Source organism: Spinacia oleracea, chromosome 3 (genome assembly GCF_020520425.1).
Source record: "Spinacia oleracea cultivar Varoflay chromosome 3, BTI_SOV_V1, whole genome shotgun sequence".
Classification (NCBI taxonomy): Eukaryota; Viridiplantae; Streptophyta; class Magnoliopsida; order Caryophyllales; family Amaranthaceae; genus Spinacia; species Spinacia oleracea.
This window is the reverse complement of record NC_079489.1, coordinates 24,107,373-24,132,676: the sequence shown is the minus strand read 5'-3', so window position 1 is coordinate 24,132,676 and position 25,304 is coordinate 24,107,373. Positions and strand designations below refer to the sequence as shown.

General features: G+C 33.8%; 1 protein-coding gene across 1 annotated transcript; it reads right to left on the bottom strand.

The window, feature by feature from the left end:
- Positions 1–13,425: 13,425 nt before the first annotated feature.
- LOC110791183 (probable pectate lyase 18) lies at positions 13,426–21,740 on the bottom strand. The gene is made up of 5 exons (XM_021995931.2): positions 21,423–21,740; positions 20,339–21,053; positions 20,051–20,242; positions 17,449–17,654; positions 13,426–14,068 (listed from the first exon to the last, which is right to left on the bottom strand). The coding sequence occupies exons 1-5, from the start codon at positions 21,542–21,544 to the stop codon at positions 13,789–13,791; spliced, it is 1,515 nt and encodes a 504-aa protein (XP_021851623.1). The 5' UTR covers positions 21,545–21,740; the 3' UTR covers positions 13,426–13,788.
- Positions 21,741–25,304: the final 3,564 nt, after the last annotated feature.

Here is a 25,304-nt window from a genome sequence, read left to right as displayed (position 1 = left end):
TTTTGCCGACAACTCAATAACTCATTCCACTGAATTTCTCCCGTCACTCTTTCTAACATAGCTTTCCTCCGCCCTCTTGTGTCTCTTATCAATGTTGCTCGTGGAATGCTACAATATCAATTACACAAATATTTTAAACGTATATACGATTTTATATCATTAATTACACGCAAATCGAACTTTAGCATTGCTTTTTTAGCATTTAAAGCAAGTTTTTAAATGTCAGTCTTTTACATAACATTTTTGCAAAATAAACTAGTTAGTACCCCGGGCGATGCCCCGGATAGTAGAAAAATGAATTAATTAGATTATTATATAACTCGTTTTGAGTCTAATTTAATTTGTTACATTATAATATATCTTGCTTATGCTTTAATGAATTTTAACATGTACTCCCTCCGTATTTTTTTAAGAGATACACTTGGCCGGGCACGGGTATTAAGAAGAATAATTGAATGAAATAAAATAATAAAGCAAGTGGAGTTGGATAGATATTTTAATAATTAAATATGTGGGGGACCATGTCATTTTGGTGGGTGGAGGGTGGGGTGGGTTTATGAAAATATTTGTTTAATAGCATGGTGGGTGATAGGGTATATTAGATGTACTATTTAATTAGATGGTGGGGTTGATAAGTTACTAAAAATGGCAAGTGTATCTCTTAAATAAATACGGCCGGAAAAGGCAAGTGTATCTCTTAAAAAAATACGGAGGGAGTAATAATTACTACTCCCTCCGTTCCTAAATAAGTGTCACATTTGCTTTTTTGGCGTTCCCTTATAAGTGTCACATTTCTATTTTTAAACATATACTTTTCCCACTTTTTCACACACTTTTCACACTTTTCCATACACTTTTCCCACTTTTCTATAAATCATGATTACTTTTACTTACACATTCTACACTTTTCCACTTGTCAATCCTCACATCCACTTTAATTTGTACTTTATCCAATTAAACAATTATCTACTTCATCCTTTCCCCAAAAAAAACATTCTCAATCATTAACTATTACACACTTTACAATTTTATTAATTACCGTGCCGGAGCCCAAATGTGACACTTATTTAGGAACGGAGGGAGTAACTCGTAAAAGTAAATGATTCAGATCATTTTTCTCATTATATTGACTTAATATAATTGTGCAGGTACAAAAAACAACAAAATGAATTGTGGCGTAATGGTTAAAATATGTGACTAACAAATGAGAGGTCATAGGTTCGAAACCTTATAACTAACCTTTTTTCATGATCAAGAAAATTATATGAGATGCATGACATGTCAAAGATGACGATGCGGCATGTCATCGATAATAGGAAGCGACATGTGGCGAAATGACATTCCTTGCATTGGAGATTTAATAATAGTATAGATTTGTATACCTTGGGGGGATCGTGCGGCTAGCGCATGGTCCAACAATTAGTTATTACTAAAACTGAGTTAAGTATAAGCTAGATGGTGACCTAAGTTATCACATAAATCACCAATAAGGACCTCACTCTTATTTACTCACCAATTAAAATCTAAGGTTAAGAATCCGATAAGTTAACCCATATTTAACTCATCGGAGTATGACCGAAACAAAAATACAAAACTTGGGTGTCATTTTTCTTAAAAAATTCAATAACATAGGTCCTTACTGCTTACTTATAAGTTTTCCAATATTTAAACTCAAATATTAAATTTACATCCACCGATAGTTCACAAAAACAAAATCAAAGCAGTTTGCTAGAAATTACAAATAATGCCGCTAGTTTACCAAAAAAAAGTTCCAATTCTAAAACCCCCTCCAAGTATGGTAGACCTGCGACACCTGCCCAACAACCCTAGAGCTCGCCGGGTTGAGTCTCGAAAACACATACAGTCACATGATCTCCTCCAAGCCTAGAACAGGGTGAGCAGTATCTAATCCATGCATGATTCGCAACAGTGGCGGATCCAGAAAATAAAAAATGGGAGTCCAAAAAATTTCAAGTGGGGTAAATAGGATTTTTAATTGGGAAATTCTCTTTGGTAGCATTATACTTTTGCAAATTCTCATTGGTAACAAAATATTTTCCACTTTCTCTTAAATAGCATTAATAATCTAATTTCTCTCTAATATAACACCATTTGACTAATTACAACCTAATTAAGTAATCAATCTAATACTAATTATAGTTAAATACACGGGGAGATTAGGAATTTGTTGAATGGGTTTGTGAATAATTGAATGTACTCGAATTCAGAGGTTTTTTATTCTCTTATTTATGGGTATTGCAAGACATCAAGAGTTGGAAAGATGTACTTCCTCTGTTCTTATTTACATGACACAATGGGGTTTTAGACACTATTCACATAAGCACATTTGATTTCCTTTTGTGGTTTATACATAAATAAATATATAGTCGTGTGGGGTCTTATTAGATTCGTATCAGTAAATATTATTTAAATATCAACTTTTTATAATTTTTTTCCGATCAACAATTAGAGATATTAATGTTTGAAATCGTGTATTGGCAAACGTGCCTAAATAATTGTGTCATTTAAAAAAGAACGGAGGAAGTATAAATTAAGCGAATGGTTTTTTTCATTTTTTGAAAGAAATGGTGTCAATGAACATTGGCCCAAATGAGATCACCTACAATATTCTTATTGATGGATTCTGTAAGGATCAAACTCGTCGGTTGCATTGAAGGTTTATAAAGAAATGCAGCGCCATGGATTGAGACCTGGTCATACACGTAAATTGATATGTCTCTTCAAGGTTTGAAGCTGAATATCATAACACTAATGTCCTCACCAATGGCTATTTTTAAATTGGAATGATTAAAGAAGCCTAAGGAGATGCTGATAGAATTGGTTGAACATTTGTTGTAACTTTCAATACTTTGATAGTTTGATTGATGCGTATTGCAAGGTTGGGATGATGGATAAAGTTGTTGCGCTGCATTTTTTAATATTGGAGTGGAACATCTACCCCAATGTCTCAACTTATAACTGGTTGATTGGGGCCGGTGATACTTAGCCATAGATTCTTTTGTTTGGTGAAGTAAATTGATTAATTAGGTCGAAATTAGTAAAATAGTGTTATATTAGAGAGAAATTAGATTACTAATGCTATTTTAGAGAAATTGGCAAATATTTTGTTACCAATTAGAATTTGCAAAAGTATAATGCAACCAAAGAGAATTTTCCTTTTTAATTTGTGGGTTTATTAACTATAGAAAGTTAGAAACTCAAGGCTTGGTTCAAATTATGTATACAACGAATTTTATGCTTGTAAAGATTTTTATTTTGTTACAATTGTTCTTGAACTAGTACAACAAAGCACTGATGAAAAACAGTTCAAATCTTCTTCTAACGAACTAATTGGGTATTACGTAGTATAAAATTAGGACTCTAGAAAAATTCAAAAAATAAAAATACAGTACTATCCCATCCAAAAAAAAAAGAAAAAAAAAGAAACAAGGAGCAAACCATGAAAAGATCAATGATGGGTAAAAGACAAAGATAAAAGACATGAAAAAAAGGGTAAGAAACCATTAAACATGAAGACAGCTTCACGGGTTAGTAAAATATAAAATAATAGAAACTTTTTAAAAAATACTCTGTGTAGATTCGAACACAAGCTCTCATGCAAACTAAATGTATTGGGCGGACTCCAATCACCACTAGGCTACTTTAGTTTTCGTGTTCTTTAGCGTACATTAAAAAACAAGTATATATGTGCATTTTATCAGTTTTTATCCAAAAATAATGGGGGTCCCTTTGGTCCCCACAAAGACTATGTAGGTCGCCCCTGATTCCCAACCAAAAAGACAACTAAAAGTAGTGATGATCAATTTACTAATCTCTTAAACAATTCCCCCTTATTCTACTAGTTCAAACCCTAACCAACATTTCAATTACACCTAAATCATAATTGTTTTGCCTAATTTTATGTCTTTTTGGTTTAATCTACCAACCCTTATAAAAACAAAGCTTAATCAAAATAAATTCACAAAAAAATAAATGAAGTTGCTTCAAACCCTAAACCCTAACATACCTAGAAAAATCAACTCCAATTTTAGAGAAAACAAATTACAGCACAAATAAATTACACACCTTTGATAGTTCGTGTGATTTTTTTTTTTTTTTTTTTGCGATTTTCTCATTTGGCTAGCTCTTCAGATCGATTGATTTTCTGATAATGGAGAAGATGAAATGAGTAGAAAGAGAGATTTCCTTGTGTTTCCTTTCATGTGCAGTGGAAGATGTATGAGTCTTTTTTTTTATTTAATTCAGGGGTGCAAACAATGTGTTTATTTATTTAGTTTTCTCAAGATGTGACATGTCGGCAAATATTAAAATTTTACTATAGCGTCGTGTTCACATTTAACTCACCTCTAGTTAACTATGATTCCTAAAAGGTGAGTAAATAAAATCCGGGTCCTGATTGGTGAGTAAAACAATAAGATAGGTCCTTATTTTGGGATTAACTCAAAATAAGCAAACTATGTTTACGCCGCCTCATACATCCCCTCATATACTAGAGATAGACAAAGACGCAACACGTGTTATTTCCTGGTACAAAATTTTTCCACCAAAACCTTTTTTTTTCTAAAAATCTCTAGAGTACTTTATTTTATTTTTCTAGCCTTTTTTTAGTGTTTATGTGTAGGGAAAAATAAATATTTGTTTATAGATATGGAAAAAAATCAAAATTAATAATTTTCTTAAAAAATGATTTTTGGTAATATTTTAGTCAAATCATGATGCAAATTTAATAATGAAAAATATATTTATTCCACATTTTGGTCAAATCAACTTACGGAGTATTCGTATGTCAAATACATTGTTCAAATTAGCATATCAAGCATATAAAATATTACGTAGGATGAAAATTGTATGCTTTGTATTAGATGATTATATGAGCATGTATAAGATTTATTACCTGCGTAATGGTTTTAGGGAGTGAAATCTTCCGATCAAATAGTTTTAGAATATTTGTCCATGCAATATGCTCGGGACCTAAACTAGCTAGTAGTGGAATATTGATAGTTGGGGTTATTTTGAGAAGACTACCAATAGTTTGGATTAATGTTGTTAGTTTTCTAAAACTTTCAAATACATAGTTTTAGTACTAAAAAATTAAAGCATTTTGTTTTAGTAAATACATAGAGCTCTTCTTATTAAAATCAAAAGTCTTACTATGTAAAAAAATTGGTTATAATGGAGTAATAAATTTGACTCTACATTTATACCCTCATGAGAAAAATAAAAAATAAAAATTGAAATGCAACGGGTCTTATGTATGCCTTTGGATCCTCTAGAGTTCTAAAATAACTCTACAAGGTAGAGTTTGAACATATCAACCATTGATTGAAAAATCAATGGTTTATATACACTACTACAAAAATGGGCAAAGAGACCCGTCCAAAATAGCCTAAGAGACCCCATGTTAGGGGGTCTCTAGATGGGGGGGTCTCTTTTTAAAAGAGACCCCCTCATCTAGAGGGGTCTGTTTGTTAAAAACAAGAGACCCCTTATTTAAGAAAAGGGGTCTCTTACATTAGTCTGTTTTAAAAAAAAATCAGACCCCATATTTAACATAGGAGATCTCTTTGAATTTTTTAATATTATTTATTCCAACAAACTCAGACCCCTTAGGTAAGATAAGGGGTCTCTTTGAGTTTTTTAATATTTTTGTAATTAACAAACTCAGACCCCATATGTTAGATAAGGGGTCTCTTTAAATATTTTAATATTATACTCGAGAAACCCCTTTTTATACCTAACGGGTCTCTTCTCATTAATTTTTATTAAAAAAAAAATCAGAATACACCAATAATCGGCCTAAAAATCAGCATTTTACCAATTTGGTAATTCCAAAATAGTTCTTACAATTACTAAAATAAATATTACACTTTACATCAATTATCTCCAAACATTTAAAAATAACAAAATAAAATAAGGGTCAAAAGTATACATAATTGTGACAATATTAAACAAATTGACAATAACAACTATTCACAATGCAGGTACAAGCATGTGTCTTAAAACGTTGTTAATACTAGCATCTTGTCCTTCGGTATCACAGAAGGACTCAGAACTCACGACTACTCACAGTGACCAACGCGGGTTCGAACACCTTCTCATACTTTGATGGTAGAAAGGAGCACATTTTCCCTTGGTATCCTGGTAGTGATCAACACCTGTCACGACTAATATACAGTAAGACCAACACGGGCACGAGCACCCAGGAGCTGTAGACAGAGATTCATCAAGATCACCCGAGTTTTCCATACATGGTGTGTACTGCAACCATAATCAACAATGTTAAAGCCTTGTTGATCCAAGTATATTTCATCTGACCGTTATATAAAACACAAACCAAAAAGATAAATAATCCATTTAACAAGCATTTTGATAACATTAATCGAAAGCAGCAAAATAATCTGCCAAGTAGAATCGAAAAGAAATTCCAAACCAAAAAATATGATAACATCAACACACACAAACACACATACACACCTCGAGAGGAAACTAAATGAGCCTCATTAATTTGAATAATAACAAGTTCCGGCAGAAAAACCAGAGAAGATACACATGCAACAAAAAAAAAAAGGGTTTTGGCACAAAATAAAGTAGGTTAATATACTACTACTGTCAATCACATCACAAGAAGCAGAAGCTCGAGCTATCCTCTTTAGAATGAGGTATGCATTTGACGCAGGTTACAGGAAGATAGAATTGGAGAGTGACTACAGTACTTTGGTGGACCAGTTGGCAGGGAGAAGGAAGGAGAACTCAGACTCGTAGCTGTTTGTTAATGATATTATTGCTCTTACTAGTTTATTTGATTTTTGTACCTTTAATTTTGCCAAGCGAACCTGTACTAAGGAAGCACATTCTATAGCTAAGTCTTCCCTACGCTGGGATGAGGTCTTGATATGGATGGAAGAATTCCCCTCTGAAACTGTTCCGTATGTTCTTAAGGACAACACCTTAATTGAATGAGATAAGCCTATTGTTTCCCGTAAAAAAAATATACTACTACTAACCATCATTAGTCATTCATTTTGAAAAATTAATGTGATAAAATATAGACACCAATAAGAAAACATCAAACACAAACCTCTCTCTACTTAGGCCCTCTTATATGTTTAATTACTTTAAACTATGAAATGTCGTCGTGCATAGGATGTGGTTTGTATTAATCAATTGAACACACACATAAAAGCTCAAATTCAGACCTTGGTAATACATAAATCTATGCTAGAGAACCACAAATCCTATTCACATCAGTAGTAATCCAATTGTTTTACAAGATTAAAATTAGTTTTTGAAATGAAATAAGTATCTCTTAAATGACCTATGCAATAACCCAAGGAACCTGAGAGTAAGAAGTAAAACATCATCTTAAGAGTCGAACCTACGACCTTTAAACCCTGTTGACAGTTAAAGATGGAAAACGATACGGACTATATGGAAATTAAAGTATGTGAGAATCTGAGATAGATTCCACAGAGGAACGCGCGAACTCAACATAAGTTGTATTCTTTCATACACCAACACTAGATTGCTTATCTTAGTATACTAGATCAGTTAATCAGATACACTAGATTGCTTAGCTTAGTGTACTAGATCAGTTAATCAGATACACCAACAGAGCTATTGCTTTTCATCTCAGAATCTCAGATTCTGATTCCCTTAAACAACCACACATACAATCAATTGCAACTGACAGTGGAAATTTAGTCCTGGTTGATGTACAAGAATGAATAAAGTGGCAAACATTCAATTTCCCAACAAACATCTTACTAATGGGGCAGAGACTAAGTGTAGCTACTCACCTGACCGCATTTCCTACTAACAACTACTCCACCTCATTCTTTTCATTTGAGATTCACCATGACAAGGTTGCTCTCTACTTGAATTCAGGTAGAAACAATGACAACTACTACAAGTACTCATACTGGGAATTCTATTCTTCCCAGACCAGAAATATCACCTACATCGAGCTAGCTTCCAAGGGTTTGGAGTTTTTTTATGACAAATACGAAAACTTCACACAAATTTTGTCGCCATACCAAGAACCAGTACGTTTTTTATCCCTAGATAATGACACATGAAACCTCGGTCTGTACGACTACTCTCCCTACAAGGATAAGTTCAAGGCATCATTTCAAGTCCTAAATACTACTTGTGATCTTCCTCTGGCTTGTTCTTCTTATGGGATTTGCACATTTTCTAAGACTTGTCCGTGTATAAAATTGTTAACAAGGGATCAAGATACTACAAACGACGATTGCAATGAAGGGCTTTTTATAGGAAATCTGTGTGGAAAAGGATTAAGGAGAGATAGCTCGAGTTTGCAACATATTGCAGGATGTCTTGTACAAAAATAAAGATTTGAGTGCAAACAATAATTACTGTAAGCAATGTAAGTTAATATCAGGAATTCAGGACCTCCCTTTATATTACAATGCTGGTGCATACTTACATCAATGAATGAGCAAGGCTTAAAATTTTTGATAGAAGAATTCATACATTTATAACTGCTCAACTAAATTTGTTCCGAATTTGAGTCTATTGCTTTTCATCTCAGATTCTGATTCCCTTATACAACCACACATACAATCAATTTTCATTTCTTCTCTTATCATGCTACACAGGCCTATATATTATATAATTCAAAACAAACATTTTTTACCTTGCTTTTGTCCGTAATTTCTTGTTATCCTCTGTGGTTGCATCAACATCTTTCACCTGCACAAGCATTACTAAGTCTATGATCTACCAAAAATTTCTCCTACTATAAGAGACTAAGAGGCCTAGAGGCTAAAACACATAAAACTACAACATTATCAACTAAAAGTATCTTCAGTTTTCGAGTGTCATTCAGCCCAAAGTTCTGGTCTTTCCGGATATCCGACCAACTTCTATATCCGCATACTTAAAGAACAAAACAAAAAGTGTAATAAACACAACTCGTACTTGTATAATCATACTTAGCATCCAAAATGAAAAATTCCATCAATATGAAACAAAGAACCCAAACCTTCCCAAGTTATGATGGAATTTGTCTATGTTTGGGTTCTTTTGTTTCATATTGATGGAATTTGTCATTTCAGAAATTGCAAGTTTGCAAACATGACAAGGAAATTGAAACTCATTCATAACAAAAATTAATGGATATTGAAACTCATTCGAAACAAAACATGACATGAAACTGGAAAACCTAACCCGAAATTGCAAATTGAAATTTCAGAAATTCATGGTGGGAATACTAACTTCTTAGAAATTGAAGTTGAAAGATTAGGGGAAAAAAACCCTAACTTGTAGAAGAAATTACAAATTGAAATCGAAAATCAAATAAACCCACAAGAAATTCAGATGTTCGAAACAAAAATTAAAGAGAAGAAGAATGAAAAGAGTGTTGTTAGGAAAAAAAAAACCTAGATTTGAAGTTAGCTAGCGATGATGGTGAGGTTGCGGGTGGTAGTGAAGTCACCGATGGTAGTGTAGTTCTCTGGTGATGGTGCAATTCTCCGGTGGTGGTAAGTTCGCCAATGAGTTCGCCTTTCCCGGAGAAAAAAAATCTGGTTCACCTTGAATGTGAGTCAAGGGAAGAAGAAAGGGCAAAGAAACCTTGAATCTGAGTCGAGGGAAGAAGAAAGGGCAAAGAAAATTCTGGTTTCGCAAAGGTGACAAATGATGAAAAGTAGAGACCCGTTAGGTAAAATGACGGGTCTTGCTTTATTTTAATTTATTTTGTACGAAGGAGTGGTGGGTCCTACGATACCTAAGAGACCCGTGTAGTTAAATATAGGATCTCATGTTTCTCCTATTTTATTTTCCACGGGAAAAAAATAGCCCTATTCATACACAGGAGACCCGTTAAATAAGATAACGGGTCTCTTATTTTTCTCTGTCTAATTTTAAGTGGGCCCTTTGACTTATAAGAGACCCTTTATCTATAATATTAGATCTCTTATGTTAAAGAGACCCGTTATGTCGACTAAAGGGTCTTTTCTTAAGGGTCTCTTTGCCCATTTTTGTAGTAGTGATATTATCTTTCCAAAGTTCCCCCTATTTTTTCTCATCAATATAAGCCATTGATTTTAAAATGTATGGTTTAGATACAACTCTACCTTGTAGAGTTTTATTAAAACTCTAGAGGATCTCGTTATGTATTGGCTTTTTTTTTCTCAAATGTACAACGATATAATGATTAATTATCAATATAAAGATTAACCTCATTTATTTTAGATTTTTCTACAAAATTAATATTGCGAATTGTAAACCTTATATTGCAAGACTATTTATACAACTACAACATCCGTTTCAAAATGATCTTTACACTTTTCGTTTTAGTCCGCTCATAATGTTCCCACTTTGCTTTATTCTACTTTTGGATATGAAAATTTACTATCACACCCCCACAACATTTACACATTTCAACTCACTTTATTAATTTTTTTTTTCTTACACCTATCTTTTTACCCATTTGCCATACTTTATCCATATGTTTTTATTTTTTAACACAATTTTCCTATTTCTTTTTCATATTTGTGTAAATAACTGTACATATCATTTTGAGACGGAGTTATACTACTATTCTCTAAAATCTCTTTAGATTGCGTTCATTATAATATGTTGATTAAAAATAAGAAAAATGATTGGTTCACACATGCCCTTTGAATTGTTTTGTTTAAATACATTACTGATTAGCCCTTAATCCTTATAAGCGGTGGTAGCGGGTAGCTCGCAGTAGTGGGCTAAGTGGCAAATAGATTCAGATTTAGATCAACACTAAATTACTAAATTAGGGAACATACCTGATACCTGGTCACATGCTCTACCTTCAAGCTTCCGGGCCCGCTGAAAGCTGCTTCTTTCGGGTCGGAATCTCTACGTTGCGGAAAAGGCTACATGTACATCTAGTATACAAGATTCTCTTGTACATCTCCACTGATTTGTTGACACATCATCAAACCCACTAAAAATGAGAATGAAAAACAATAAATATGCCCTTTCAACCAATAGAAAAGCATGGTGTACAAGATCCTTGTACACTAGCGGCCCGTTTGGTAGCCGGCCATAAATGATGTCTATGGGAATGAATTTGTATGTAAATTTGTAAGGAAAATCAATAGTCATTCCCATGGGAATGCTAGTTCACTTAAGATTATCTCTTTTTCTTTAAAAATTCCCATTACCATCCATTACCATTTGGAGAGTGGTATTAGGTGGGAATACAAATTTATGAAGAAAAACACCAAGTTTGAGACAAAGTTTCATTACCATGGACATTATGATGTTAATTTCTTGTCAAACAACGCTTGGATTTATTCTCATTCCCATCGTTTATTACCGGCTACCAAACGAGCCGTAGGTGTACATGTAGTAGGATCCTAATGACACAAAACACAGACCATTGATGATGAAAAGATTGCTAGGGATGGATGGGTATTTAGATGTATTAGCTTCCCAAAACAACAGTTATCAACAAACTGCTCGAATAACAAAATGGAGAAATGCTTGACTGCTTTCGGGCCTTGATTGTTGGGATGTGAGAATATATTGTTGGGCTGTGAGAGTGACACTTTGCTTCAATAAAAGACAACAATGATTTAAAGAGTTGGGCCATAACTAGTTAACCGTAATTTGAGATTAGAGCTGATAATGGGTTGAATTGGGTCTAAATCAGGTCTAGCCATTTATAAACGGGTTGAGACTTTTCCTTTCAGGCCAACCCGACCTATTAAGTTAAACAAATTGAGATTCTCAACCCAACTCAACCCAACTATAAACGGGTAGACCTGAATACTGAAGTTGACTCGTTTAAGTTTTTTATCTCCTTTACGTGTAAATTGACTTGATTATATAATTACAGGGTGATTTATATAAGGCAAATCTCATAGCAAAAACTAATACTCCACTATGTAGTTGACATGAATCAAACCTTCAAATAATTATTCAATGTTGAAGCGAAAAATGAGAAATAAAATCTTTCAAATAACATTCTACATATGTATATTACATACTAACTTAAACTTTAATAGTTGGTGAAATAAATTGGCAGTAAGAATTTTTAAAAAATGAATAAAGGAAAGTCAGGTGAGTAAAATTGGTTATCCAATAAATCTAAGAAAAGGCGGCACTCAGAGGCTAAGAATGGCTCATTGTTACTTTTTCTTCTCGTCTTCCTTCATTTTTTTTTTTTTTTTTTTCATTTTTAGCAAGCAAATAAGGGATATTATTAATACCAAAACACAGTATTACAACTTAAGCTGCCTTAAGATAAGGCAAGCAAACTGAAAGGCTAAACAAGCCTAGAAAAAACTGGAAATCTCAAGGAATGAAACCAATTTACATCAGAATTCCTGACTTTTCTCCCCATTAGCTGCTGAATTCTACCCCTGGTGTCTTTGCACCTTCTTAACTGCTTGCTGGACTGTAGGAACCATATGCATAGCATCCCATACATCAGAATTTTTGGCCCTCCATAGATGATACACCAAGCCTGCACATGCAGTGTAATAGACCTGCCTTCTTAATGCACTAGTGCCTCGTTTTCTTGTCCAACATAGCAGCCTATGAATATTACCTCCAATAGAGGAGAGGCCTAACCATGGAAGGATCAGGTTTTTGCACGCCCAAAGAACAGGTGTGTGACTATCTCTTCTGAACTAGAGTAGATGGCACACTGGTTGTCATAACCAATGCCCACTTTATACAACCTAGCCCTTGTTTTCAATCTATCTTGGCTAGCTAACCACAAAGTGAATCTATGTCTAGGCACATTGTACATGTTCCAGACTTGTTTAGACCAGTGAGTTTTTGGTTGATTCTCACTCATGTTTTGGTACATCTCTTTGATAGAGTATTCAATAGTAAGCCAGAGGTGAGACTGTAATTTCTCAGTAAACATGTTCTTGACTTTGCACAGACTTCCTTCATTATTATTCAGGAAATGATCATAGATTTGATACTTTATTTGTTGATATAGAGATTACATATATAGAGAACAAATATAGGTTGATAATTTTTGAGAGGTAGAGAAGATAGATATTGCGAGAGAAAATTAAGTATTGGATGCTTCTAGGTGTTAGTTTAAGTTTTTTATATTTATACTCCGTAGTTTTTATGTGGGTTAACAGGTTGACCTGACTCAATTAGTTATATGGGTTAGGCGGGTTGACCTGGCTCAATTAGTTATATGCGTTAGGCGGGTTGTTTTCGAGTTAAAAGTTTCAACCTGACCCACCCCATTTACTTAAACTGGTTGAGTTGATCGAATTGACCTATATTATTGGATTGGGTTTGGATAGGACCAGCTTTTGCTACCTTTATTTGAGAGGGGATATGTGAAACAACTAAACGAAGAGAAACGAGTGATACAGGAGTTGCAATATGAACGCTGAATACTCAGTGCACTGTGGTAACAGGTTGAAATGGAAGCAAGATTCAAATGCAGTACAAATACAAGAATAATTTTTGTTGGTGCAACTGGGTTATAATGGCAATACAAATTACAAGTAGAGGAGAGGGATTCGAACCTTCTTAACCATACAAGAATAATTAGTTAGTCATTAGATTAGGCATCTCATCTCTCCAAGTTTCAAAATATACAGTTCAATTGAGCTCAAACCGTACTGTTTTGGGGTTCTTGTGTTAGACGTCTTCCCCATGTTAGCAGATTACAATACAAAGCCGCATGACATATAGCCGAAAATTGGTTTTTGTTTTTGTTTTGGGGGGTGGGGGTAGGGGTGGGGATGGGGGAAGGAGGGCTTGTTGGATAATTTTGATTAATAACTATAGGCATAATAATGTTAAGGGCAGCAGATTGCCGTGGTTAGTAATTGTGCAAAATATTAGAATGACAACAGTAGCCAAGAAAACGGAGGCTGTAGATAAGGATTTTGGACCACCATTGCCAAACATCATGCCGAAGTAGTCTTCACTACCAGATCCAGATCCAGATCCAGAACCAGAACCAGAACCGGAGCCAGAACTTGAACTGTAGCCAGCGCCAGATTTAGCCTGACTGCTACTCGTGCTTGTTCCACCGCCTTGTGGCATGTTTGTGGTGTCCCTGTGTGCATAACAGAAAGTAATTTAGTTCAAAAGGTATCTTGGTCTGTATAATAACTCGATGAAATGCTTCAATTTAAGCAAGAAAACCCCAAAATAACACAAAGAAAGAATTATCTAGTACATCCCAAACCTAATGATGGAGTTGTGGAATCGCTAATTCTTTATTATTCAAAGATTCCCATAACACTTGAAGAAAGAAATATTAGGTGAATATGCAATATTTACCATGTTGTTTGTCACTCAAATGATGTTTTAGACAGGTAATCAATATGGTTGTGGTGAACTATAGAACTGATCCTGATTACGGGCCATGCTAAAAACAGGCCCGGTGTAAAGCCAAAATTTTGGGCCCAGCCAGGTCATAGGTGATTCTTACACATTCAGAATGAATTCCTCATTTGGTAATCTACTCATAACAAGTTATACTGATGACAAATCGCCCAAAAGTTGGACTTGCTGTTTTTGTCTAAATACATCACCTATTGCAAACATATGTTGATGGCAGGAATACCGATATCACAAACTAATCTGGAGTTCTGGACACAATTTAATCATGGAGATATTTAGATTCATTTCAAAATGACTCATAACATGGGCTCTCAACCCGAATTAAATGGTATAGTAGTTCTTGTTGTCATCGTCATTACGGTCTAGCAAATTTAGAAAGTTTTACAAAATATCAAGTCTCAATTATGTGAGATCATACAAACCTGACACTATAAGGTATTGAATACTTCGTAAAATTTTTATTATTTCCTTCTTCATTCAAATAATTTTATTGTAATACACACTATTTTTTTCTTTTGTACTTTGTAGTTGAAATTTACCACAATCGTTGGGGTGCCTTAATAAAAATGTTAAAATTGAAAATATGAACTACTTCGTGTACTTGATGTTTGAATGATGTCTAACTCAAAACTAGTTTTTTACTGTTAGTGGACTGCCTTAAACGAAACATATGCAACTCACTCCGTTCTTAAATTTTAGTCCAAATTCAACTTTTCTAACGATTCAACTCAATATTTAAACGTAAATATCTCCAAATACGAATGTTAAAAAAATTAGATATTGTGAAACTATACATTGAAACGAATAAAACAAGGTCTCACATGAATATATTTTGAAATACATATAGGAAAAAATTTAGAAAATTCTCTTCACTCCTGAAAATTTTCAAAATTCCAAATAGGACTAACATTTGAGAGTGAGGGAGCAGAGAGTATTGCTTAAAGTCAACATTCTTTTTTAGAATTACTTCACTGTTAACCAATCATATTACATTATTCATGAGTTACATAACATAGGAGTAGTTGTATTGAAATATTGAGTAATTTTGAAATATTGAGTAATTTAAGATAGCCACCTTGAGTCCTTCAGAAAAACCATCAACAATTAGTAGCTAATCACTAACAGGTGGTAAATCGGCTAATTCTTGTAGAATAGCTGAGCAAACTATAACCGCTAGTTTCACTAGACAAACCCTTAGAAACACTGATATTGAAGAAAATGGTCTACGTTTTCCAAATCATAAAAAGTTACAAAACTTAGAAATAATGGGCAAATAATTACCATTGAACTTTCATATTCGATTTCCTCCAAAAAAAAACTTTCATCTTAACAATGACAATGTGCCCAAGATCATTATTTTTCCTCTTTTAATTGAAAACTTCTCTTTTTTGCATGTGACTTGTATTGTACGGGTGTTAGGATTTTTAATTAACCTAAGTGCCCGTCCCAAAAAAATAAAGGAACTCAAGTGAGCAAACAATTCGAGCTTAACTTAAGATTTTGATGTGCTGAGTAGAGCTAACATTGACTTAAAAAGCTTGTACTAAAGCCTGAATCTTGCTGCATACTTCGTAATTTTTGTTTTGTACATAGTAGTATATATTTTAACTTGCAATCAAGACTCATACGTAGTAGGTTTTTGTATAATACTTGAGTGTCTTAAAATATTAGCAAAAACTTAAAATTTGAATGTTGTAACTTAAACGAGAAATTGCTGCTTAGCTGCAATTCTCGAATTTAAGTTGATTAGAACTCAGCTAAACTAAAAATTTGAAAAAGTTCAAGATTTGTCTCAAACTTGAAGGCAAGTCCGTCGAGCCAAACTACCTGAAACTCAAGTTCAACTTGACTCGTTATTACCCCTATTGTGACAAAAATACCATACTAACTACTAATAGGAGTAACTCTTTGTCCCGTTTGGTTAAGCTAAATAAACAATAGGACTTCAAGTTCTATTGAACAACGAAATTTGTATTGTTTAGTTGACCATCTTATGGAACAATTTATATACTTTTACAGTTTACCCCCTTTAGAAATAAATATTTTTCTATTGAGTCAGTGAGTTAACTGTGTTTTCACATACTTTTCACAAATGTATTTAATGAACCAAGTATGAAAGACGCTTTCATAAAACTACTTATTCCACAGAAAATTAACTTCCAAAAAATTTACCAACGCATTGAAAAATTAGATTCATTGATTAAAAAAAATAAAGAACCAAAAACTGTAGATTTGAGGTAAGATGTGTGGACCAAGGATGAGCTAAAAGTCAGCAACTGTCTTTGTCAGGGAGAAAGGCCTTATCGGCACATGGATGATGGGCCACTTGTGAAAACACAACCAGTGGCACAGGAAGGAAAATATTTACCTTTTAACTTTGAGCATGGCTTTTTGAGGAGCTTTATAAAAAGTGAAATTGTTAGAAAGAAATGTGAACAGGTACTTTTTAAGGGGTTTGTGTGATTTCACCTTAGTGTTGTTCTTGTAACATCAAGCTAAGCCCTAATTCTAAAACGTAGAGTTTTCTGCCCCTTACATTTGTTTTTAAACCGATTTCACCTTTAAGTTATTTTCTTTCATCATCTTATGGGTGCTGCCAATGAAAACTTAGTAAGTTACTCCGTAGCAGTTTATACATCTATGTATAATGTACAGATTTATAGATGCTAGAAAGTAAAGAATTTGGTGTTTGGAAGAAAAACAAATATTTTAGTGAAAAGTGACATGGTTGGAAGGGACATCAAGTGCTGTAAGCCGTAAGGGGACGGTGAGGGTAAAGGCAGGGACATCAAGTGCTGTAAGCCGTAAGGGGACGGTGAGGGTAAAGGCAGGGACTATGGGGATGGCAGAATAACCACAATAAATTTTAAAAGATCTAGTATATTTTTCCATACTTTTCCTAATTTACTTAATGTTGCCAAACAAATTCCTCATATATGTGAGTTTGTTCTATTCAGTAACAAGGTCTGAAATATCTACTATTTCTTTTTTATAATGTTCATGCGTGTTAAACATCCTGTATAACTAATAAGACTAAAAATAATAATCAAATGAAACAAATCAAGAGCTTGGATCAGTTCAAACAGTTACCTGGGGTCGCCAAAAGCACCAGCATTCATAGTAATCTGGTCAATGGACGCTGCAGATTTGGGTTCAGTACTGGAAGCTTTGGCATACTGTGCAGTTAAACCGTTCCCAGAAGGCACAAAGAAGGCTCCATTTAGCATTATGTCCCCTTCACTCCTCCAGTTCCAATTTTCCCAATTCTTATCACCTGTTTCCACACGCCTCGTCACCTAATGACATTACAAGAATTCAATCAAACGCCTACTTTATTTTCTACAACCGAGTAATTTAAAAGTCAATAGAACTATTGTTGAGCTACAGATGAAGTAAAAAGAAACTGAATCTCACATAAGACTCAAGTCTAATTATCTAAACATTGGAAACTCTTGACAAATTCAATACCCTTCAACCTTGAATTTAGAATTTAATAATATTTAAATCTCATAGTAAGGAGGTCGGAGATTATTGATGGAGGAGCTAACATAATGTCTTCCAACAAATGCCTATACATTAATCATTTCACGTATAAACAAATGTTCTCTTAACTTGCTATTTCACTTCCAAATACTAGGAGGGGTATATTCTAGTATTCTTTTCAAAGTTGATAAAGAATAAATATATTAAGAAACCAAAGTTCCGTTCAAATTACAGATCATGTCATTCTCAATTTAGGGTGATTTTATCCGTCATACTGAATCCCAAACTCCAGACTCTGGCACATTAGTTTTCCACTAAGTTTTATCATTTTTTTATTATTCAGACTTCCATAAGACACTCCCTCCCCAAACTCATTCCAACTCACTTAAACTCCTCAGAAAATAATATAAATCATTGCACAAGTCCCACTAAGTCTTGCATCAAGACTGCAAGACTTGGATAAACACACCCTCATGCCAATTTTATTCCTCTTAGTGAAACATAAGTCCATGCCCAAAAAAAAAAGTGTGTATGTATCTATGTACCCCATTTGAACACAATATTTATCATTGTAGAGAAAAGTTTGACTATTGCATGAACAGCCGGAAACAGAGCCACGGCTGAGCATCAAGCCGATGATAGCAGCAGTGAAGCAATTGACAGGCAGATTACTAGGAGTAAAGGCAAGGCCATCCAAGCAGGTTTGAGACAGTTATGTATGCATACAAGGGTAGGTTAAGAATGTTGAATAATATTCAAAGCCTCAAAGTTATCCCAATATAGTGCATTGGATTCCATGAAAAGGCAAAGATTACCATATTTTTGAATGGGGAAGGGGGGAAGTATTATTTTTCAAGACCAAAACTTACATAAAACTAAATAGAAATTTGTCATATTTTTGTGGGGAAAAATTAACACTCTTAACCCAAAAAGTTCAAGTCATGATGAAGCATGCATGTTTCCCTATCCAAAAAAAAATTAATAACTTAACATGAGATTTCAGACCTAAACTTGAAAATACCTAGTTCAAACAAAACCCTGTTTAACAATTAGAAGTCTGAATACTAATAATACAGAAAAAAATTTAAAATATCAATAACCTAAGGGGAAGAGGTGGGAAAAGATTCTCAATACATGCTGTCAAGCACCTTCAGACAGGCCCACATCCACTGTGTAGATTAAGACATAATGACTACATATTTGAGAAATGAAAATTGACATGAGATTCCAAGTTTTAAAGGCCTTTATTTAAAGCCTCAATTGGTTTAACCAGTTGTCCTTGGCCTCAAAAGTCCAATATTTTGGCTCTCTTATATAATTGTGGGACCCTTTCTGGCCGCTCCACAAATAATACTCCAAATGCAAACAAATTCAAGTAATAATCTCTAACATCGAACATCAAATAAACTCTTTTTTCCATTTAAAATCTGCAATACTCAGTATTTATCATTGCATTTAAAGGAAAAGATAAAGACAATAACTTCAAGTGAAAAAGTTGAAAAACACTCCTCGTGACATTTTCTTGAAATATCTTCACTATCTAGCTCTAGCTAGCTACTCCCTACCATTCCGTAATATCTTACTCCTTCCGTCCCATAATATAAGTGCTCGTTTGATCAAAATCATGGTTTAAGCGCTCGTTTGATCAAAATCATGGTTATTAAGGTAAAGGATAGCATTGATAATAGAAAAATAATTATTTGTACTTTCAAGATAAAATACATAGGTGGCTTTTTATGGTGAGAGAAATTAGAGATTAAAGGTGTATACATAATAAATAGGCCTCAAAAAGACAAAAAATCAAGCACAAGCGTTGAATAAAAGTCAAAAAGTACAATTTTCAAAGTAAAAATTCTGACGTTTTTAAGACAATATTGGAATTATAATTAATGCATGAGGGTATATGAGTAAAATTTAATGGTTTAAAATAGAAATAAGCACATCATTTAGGGACACCATTTTAGGAAAACAGGCACTATATTATGGGACGGAGTACCACTTAACTAACTTTTCAACTCGTAATAGCAATGTGGCTTCTGTAACTCGCGCATAATCTTAAAACTTAAATGAGCCGTCAAAAGGGCAAATATAAACATTTTTTCTTTATACCATATTAAAAGACAGATGCAGCTGATTAAAAAATGATGAAGAGTGATAGTAAAAAGCCAAAGAAAATGTGATAAAGCAGAAAAAGTATAGATTGTCGAACCTCTTTAATAAACGGGTTAGCCGGGGCTGTGAAGCGGTTACCTTGGCTATTGATTGTTGGATTATCACTCCCACCAATAACATAAATCTCCCAATACCTAAAATCATTGTTAACTACATGCACATACCCTCTTCTACACCTAGGCATCCTTTGCACTACTCCCTCTCCAAACACATTAAACGCCAATGTCACCTGTTTTTACCACATACAAATTGTAACCACATTGTTAGTCTTATGCAATGCAACATTAAAAAAAAACACGGGTTAAATATTCAACTATCCATATACCTGCATTCCCTCATCCAAGACATGGCCATCACTGTTACCAAGCAGCATAACATCATTATGATGCGTAAAATGACTGTTAGAAATGGTAAGAGCGGTGGACCCCACAGTAGCATCAATCAACCCATCAGTACAAGAAGATAAAGAGCAATGATCAATCCAAATATTACTTGACCCGAATATAGTCATGCCATCACCGTCCGATTTCGAGCGGTACCCCACATGGGTGGGGCTCGACCTTACTAACGCATTACCCGCTGGGACACAATTATGGACATGAATGTTGTGAATAATTATGTTGGAGACATACTGTAGTGTGATGCACCCACCACCGGTAATATGGACGTTAGCTCCTCGGCCGTCGATGGTTTTGTAACTACTCATAACTAGCTCGTATCTGAGCCTGATTGTCATATCACTAGAGAAAACTATCCATAACGGTTCGTCCTGGAGCACACCGTATCGCAGCGTACCCGGTTTCGGGTTTACTGGGTCGGAGTCGGAGGAATCGGTTACTACGTAGATCTGACCACCTTTCCCTCCCTTTGCTGATTGCCCGAACCCAATGGCGCAATCGGCTAACCGCTGACGGTTTGACGCCCAATGTGGGTCACAACGCCAACAGTCATCAATTGGGTTGCCGGTTAAGCAAGCGGATGAGGTTGGATGCTTGGATTCTTCAAGCATTTGTCTTCTTACTAGTGATGCATTCACCATCCTGCAATTGAAAATGACAATGTCAGTATTTTCAAGGTACCTCATTTACTCCGACCTCCGGATTTGAGTCGGGATAATTTCCAAGAAAATTAAATTGTTGAAAAACTAATTAATTTGGAAAATGAACCACTTTGGTGGAACATAAGACGGGTTTGGCAAGAAAGAGTTGCCCTAAATAGAATAAAAAGGTAAAACAGAAGTGAAAATGTTGAGAATTTAATGCACACCAAGTGTTCGACGAAATGCTTAAGTGAGAAAAATGTAAACAAATGCATGCATTGAAGCAAGAAAATGGCACCCAAATTGATGATTTGAGCTTCCAAAAAAGAAGCCAGATGCAATTTGAGTGAAGTTGAATTTTTTTATTTACCTGTGAACACTTTCCGCAACAGCTTCAGGGTCAGGGTGTTGATGAGGGAGTACGAGGTTGGTGGTGGCGGCAAATAGATGAGGAGAGAGAAAAAGAGAAAGAAAGAAGAAAATGTGAAGCATTGTGGGAGTTGGAAAGGTTGCAGTAATGGCGGACAATTTGGGTCAGTAAATTGAATGAATCATTGTAATTGTAGTGAGGTCATGGATGCAGGAAATATTGAAGGTGTTGCTAAAGTTGGGGAGATGTGTGATCTGTTTGTTTTATTTTTCCCAGTTGAGAGAATAGAGCTGAGTAGGAGTATAAAACTACCACTATTTTTACCGCGACACAACGGTATAGTGGGTAGTAAAATAAAGTAGAAAGCGTGAAAGTGTGAAAGTGGGGTCTCCTTCCTAGAAAGCTGTTGACAGTTTTAGTTTTTCTAGATTTTGGACTGGTGTCAAAGTGCATGAAACCTGATAAGCAGATAGACTATCTTCCATTTTTCTTGAGGACAATTTTTATAGATAGGAGTATAAGGTGCGTTTTGTTCAACTTATTTGATCTGAACTTATCTGAATTTATCTGAATTATCTGAACTTATTTGATCTGAACTTATCTGAATTTATTGGAACTTCTTGAAACTTATAATAAATAATAAATAATAAATAATAAATAATAAATAATAAATAATAAATAATAAATAATAAATAATAAATAATAAATAATAAATAATAAATAATAAATAATAAATAATAAATAATAAATAGTAAATAGTAAATAAAAAATAATAAATAATAAATAATAACTAATAAATAATAAATAAAAAATAACAAATAAAAAATAATAAATCATAAATAACAAATAAAAAATAATAAATCATAAATAATAAATCATAAATAATAAATATTAATATTAATATTAATAATAATAAATGTTTTTTTAAAAAGTAGAAATATAAGTGGGTCCTTGATTAAGTGAGATAAATTATATAATATTAATAAAAGTACGACATTTATAGAAATGGGGCGAGTATTAAGAGACGACTTTATAAGGAAAGCAGGGCGGGTATTAAGGGACGAAGGGAGTAGAATTCAGAATCAATCTATCCAAATCATGTAGTGATCAGTATCGATAAGTCCAAAACATGTAGATATCAGAATCGATCTATCCCAATCATGTAGAGATCGGTATCGATCTATCCAGATCATGTAGAGATCAGAATCGATCTTTCCACATTATAACCGATTTGTCCATACCATGTAGAGTTTTGGAACTGATCTCTGAAGATCATAACTGATCTATTAAGACCATAACCGATACGTCCACATTAAAATATTAATACAGTACGTACAATATTTCATGTTAATGTTTGTAGAATAGTGAAATTCTCCCTATCTTGGTCGGTTCTCATTAGTGAATTATATATAGTAGTACAATCCTAAGTCTATAAGGAAGTACAATCCTAAAAGAACTCTAATTTACACAAAATCTATCTTTATACAATATAGAAGATAATATTCACATATTATCTATCACACCCCCTCAGACGGAGCGGGAGGAGGTCGGACGCTCAGGTTGGATCTGAAGTCCCTGAACAATTGTCGTGGTAAGCCTTTGGGTGAAGATATATGCGTACTGATACGCCGAGGGGACATGCATCACACGAATGTTCCCTAGAGCCACCTTCTCACGAACGAAATGAATATCTATCTCAATATGCTTTGTACGTTGATGTTGGACTGGATTGACTGATAAATATACTGCAGATACATTATAGCTCGATAAGGAGATTGCGGAGCCAACATGTTTCAACGACAACGTTTGCAACGCCTCTATATTCTTCTTCTGCACTTGATCGAGAGAGTGTAGCCTGTCGTTTGGACGACCATGAAATGAGACGACCCTGACTAGAATAAACCATTGAAAGAACACACCTCATACCTAAGAATATAAATTAAAAGAACATATAGTTCAAATCCAAATAACATATACTACGTACGTAGTAAAATGTTTCACTTATGTACGCATACATTGAGATCCTTCTCTAAAGCCCAATGTACATTGTGCATATGGGTGTATAGTCCAAATTTCGTTTGATGGTTATAAACATTTTTTTGTGTGAATTGGTTAAAAATAAGTGGGATGAAGAACGTGTTGACTCATCATACTTGTGTCAAACTTAGTGCCAAATTTTGAAAATGAAGTCCTTGCACAACACGTTACCCACTAGTGCAAAACTCATGTTGTGTTAAGCCATTCTTATATTGGGTTCGGGCAGTCCTTATAGTCCTCGCCCTACTGACCTTCTTTTTAGAGAAATATGGTTAGTGCATTTTATTCAAATAGAAAGTGATTCTAAAAGTGCATAAGAGGAAACCTCGTTTGGTTGCTAGTCAAGTGGTTCTCTCTAACATTGTTCCATACTAAAGGACACTAACCTCATAAGATGATGTGCTACGAAATTACCATCCTTTTTGACATGAAGCCAAATTAAAACTAATCAAAACCTCTACTAGAGAATTCTAATCTTGTAAAGCATTATCCACTAACGGAAATAAATAAAAGAACCCTTATGCATTATGTTCACCAAAATTCGAGGATCATTTATAGAATTGAATCACATTATTAAGACCATGTGTCACTGCTTGACAAAGCAACTCTACATAATTCGATTACAAGATATAATAGGAGTGAGTAAGTTTGGGAACCATAGGAGAAATAGAAAGGTTAAATACAATAGGAAGTGGATACCATGAGAGGGATAAATATAATACTTAAAATTAGAAATTTATCAAATATGAGGGTGTAACTCTGATTAAAAAAGGTCAATTATAGCAAGTGTAGCAAAATCATAGCGAGTGCTTTTATGTTTATAGGGAGCAAACGAGCCACAACAATACAAATTGTGGATGGGGATTTGCATATGTTTCCTACCTTACCTACACCCGCAATCTTAACAATTAGGTCAAAACCTCATTGGTACAACTCATTTAATAAATGGGTCAACAACATCACTCAACCCCAATCTAATTTGTGAAGGGGTAACCTTTGCTTCCTAACCCGTTTATAATACAAATTTCAATTTCAGTTCACATGTTTAAAAATGCACTATCGAGAATATACATGAAAGAAAATAAAAGGGGATTTTTAATTGATGTCCTATTTTGCTAAAAATGCCTGTGTATTAATAGTAAAATAACTATTATACCCTTTACATAAAAATTAAATTAATAAATTTTAAAAAATAATTTTTTAAAAACTAATAAAATTGTTAACTAAACTCACATTTTTTTATGAATCGAAAATAATAAATAAATTTCAATTTTTTGACTTGTATTTTTAAACAACAAAATTCTCATAATTTTTTTTTTCAATTCTAATATTTAATTAAAAAATTTGAAATTATTTAATTTGAAATTTTAAAATTGGGAAAACTTTCTTAAATATCGAAAGATAAATTTTTTTTTTTACCACCTAAAAGAATCGAAAATTTGTTTTTTACCACCTAAAAAACTAAAACTTGTATATTACCACCTAAAAACTAAAACTTGTATATTACCACCTAAAAAAAAATTAAAAATTGTTTTTTACCACCTGAAAATGGAAAAATAGATGAAAATGTTATGTAGGGGGTCACAATAACGACAATACTTCTAATATGTTCTATTCTTCCAAAATTTCATGTATTTAACTCTATTTTCTTCCATCGCTTCCTTATTTTCCATTAATTTACATAATTTTTCACCACCATTAATTTACAAAATTGACAAAATTTGATGGAAGTAAAGAGCGAAGGGTGAAAGAGTTAAAGAAAATCACACATGGAATGTATAAAATTGAAGGAAAATTGAATTAGGTAGCCATACATAAAGATTTCATCTATTTTTTCGTTTTTTA

Bases quoted from the DNA above. Each gene is read 5' to 3' on its own strand.
- LOC110791183 (XM_021995931.2), bottom strand. From the start codon at position 21,544: ATGCTTCACATTTTCTTCTTTCTTTCTCTTTTTCTCTCTCCTCATCTA. The intron at 21,054-21,422 runs GTAAATAAAAAA...TTTCAATTGCAG, and splicing joins GTTGCGGAAAGTGTTCACAG to GATGGTGAATGCATCACTAG. The intron at 14,069-17,448 runs GTAACTGTTTGA...TTATGCACACAG, and splicing joins GGTGCTTTTGGCGACCCCAG to GGACACCACAAACATGCCAC.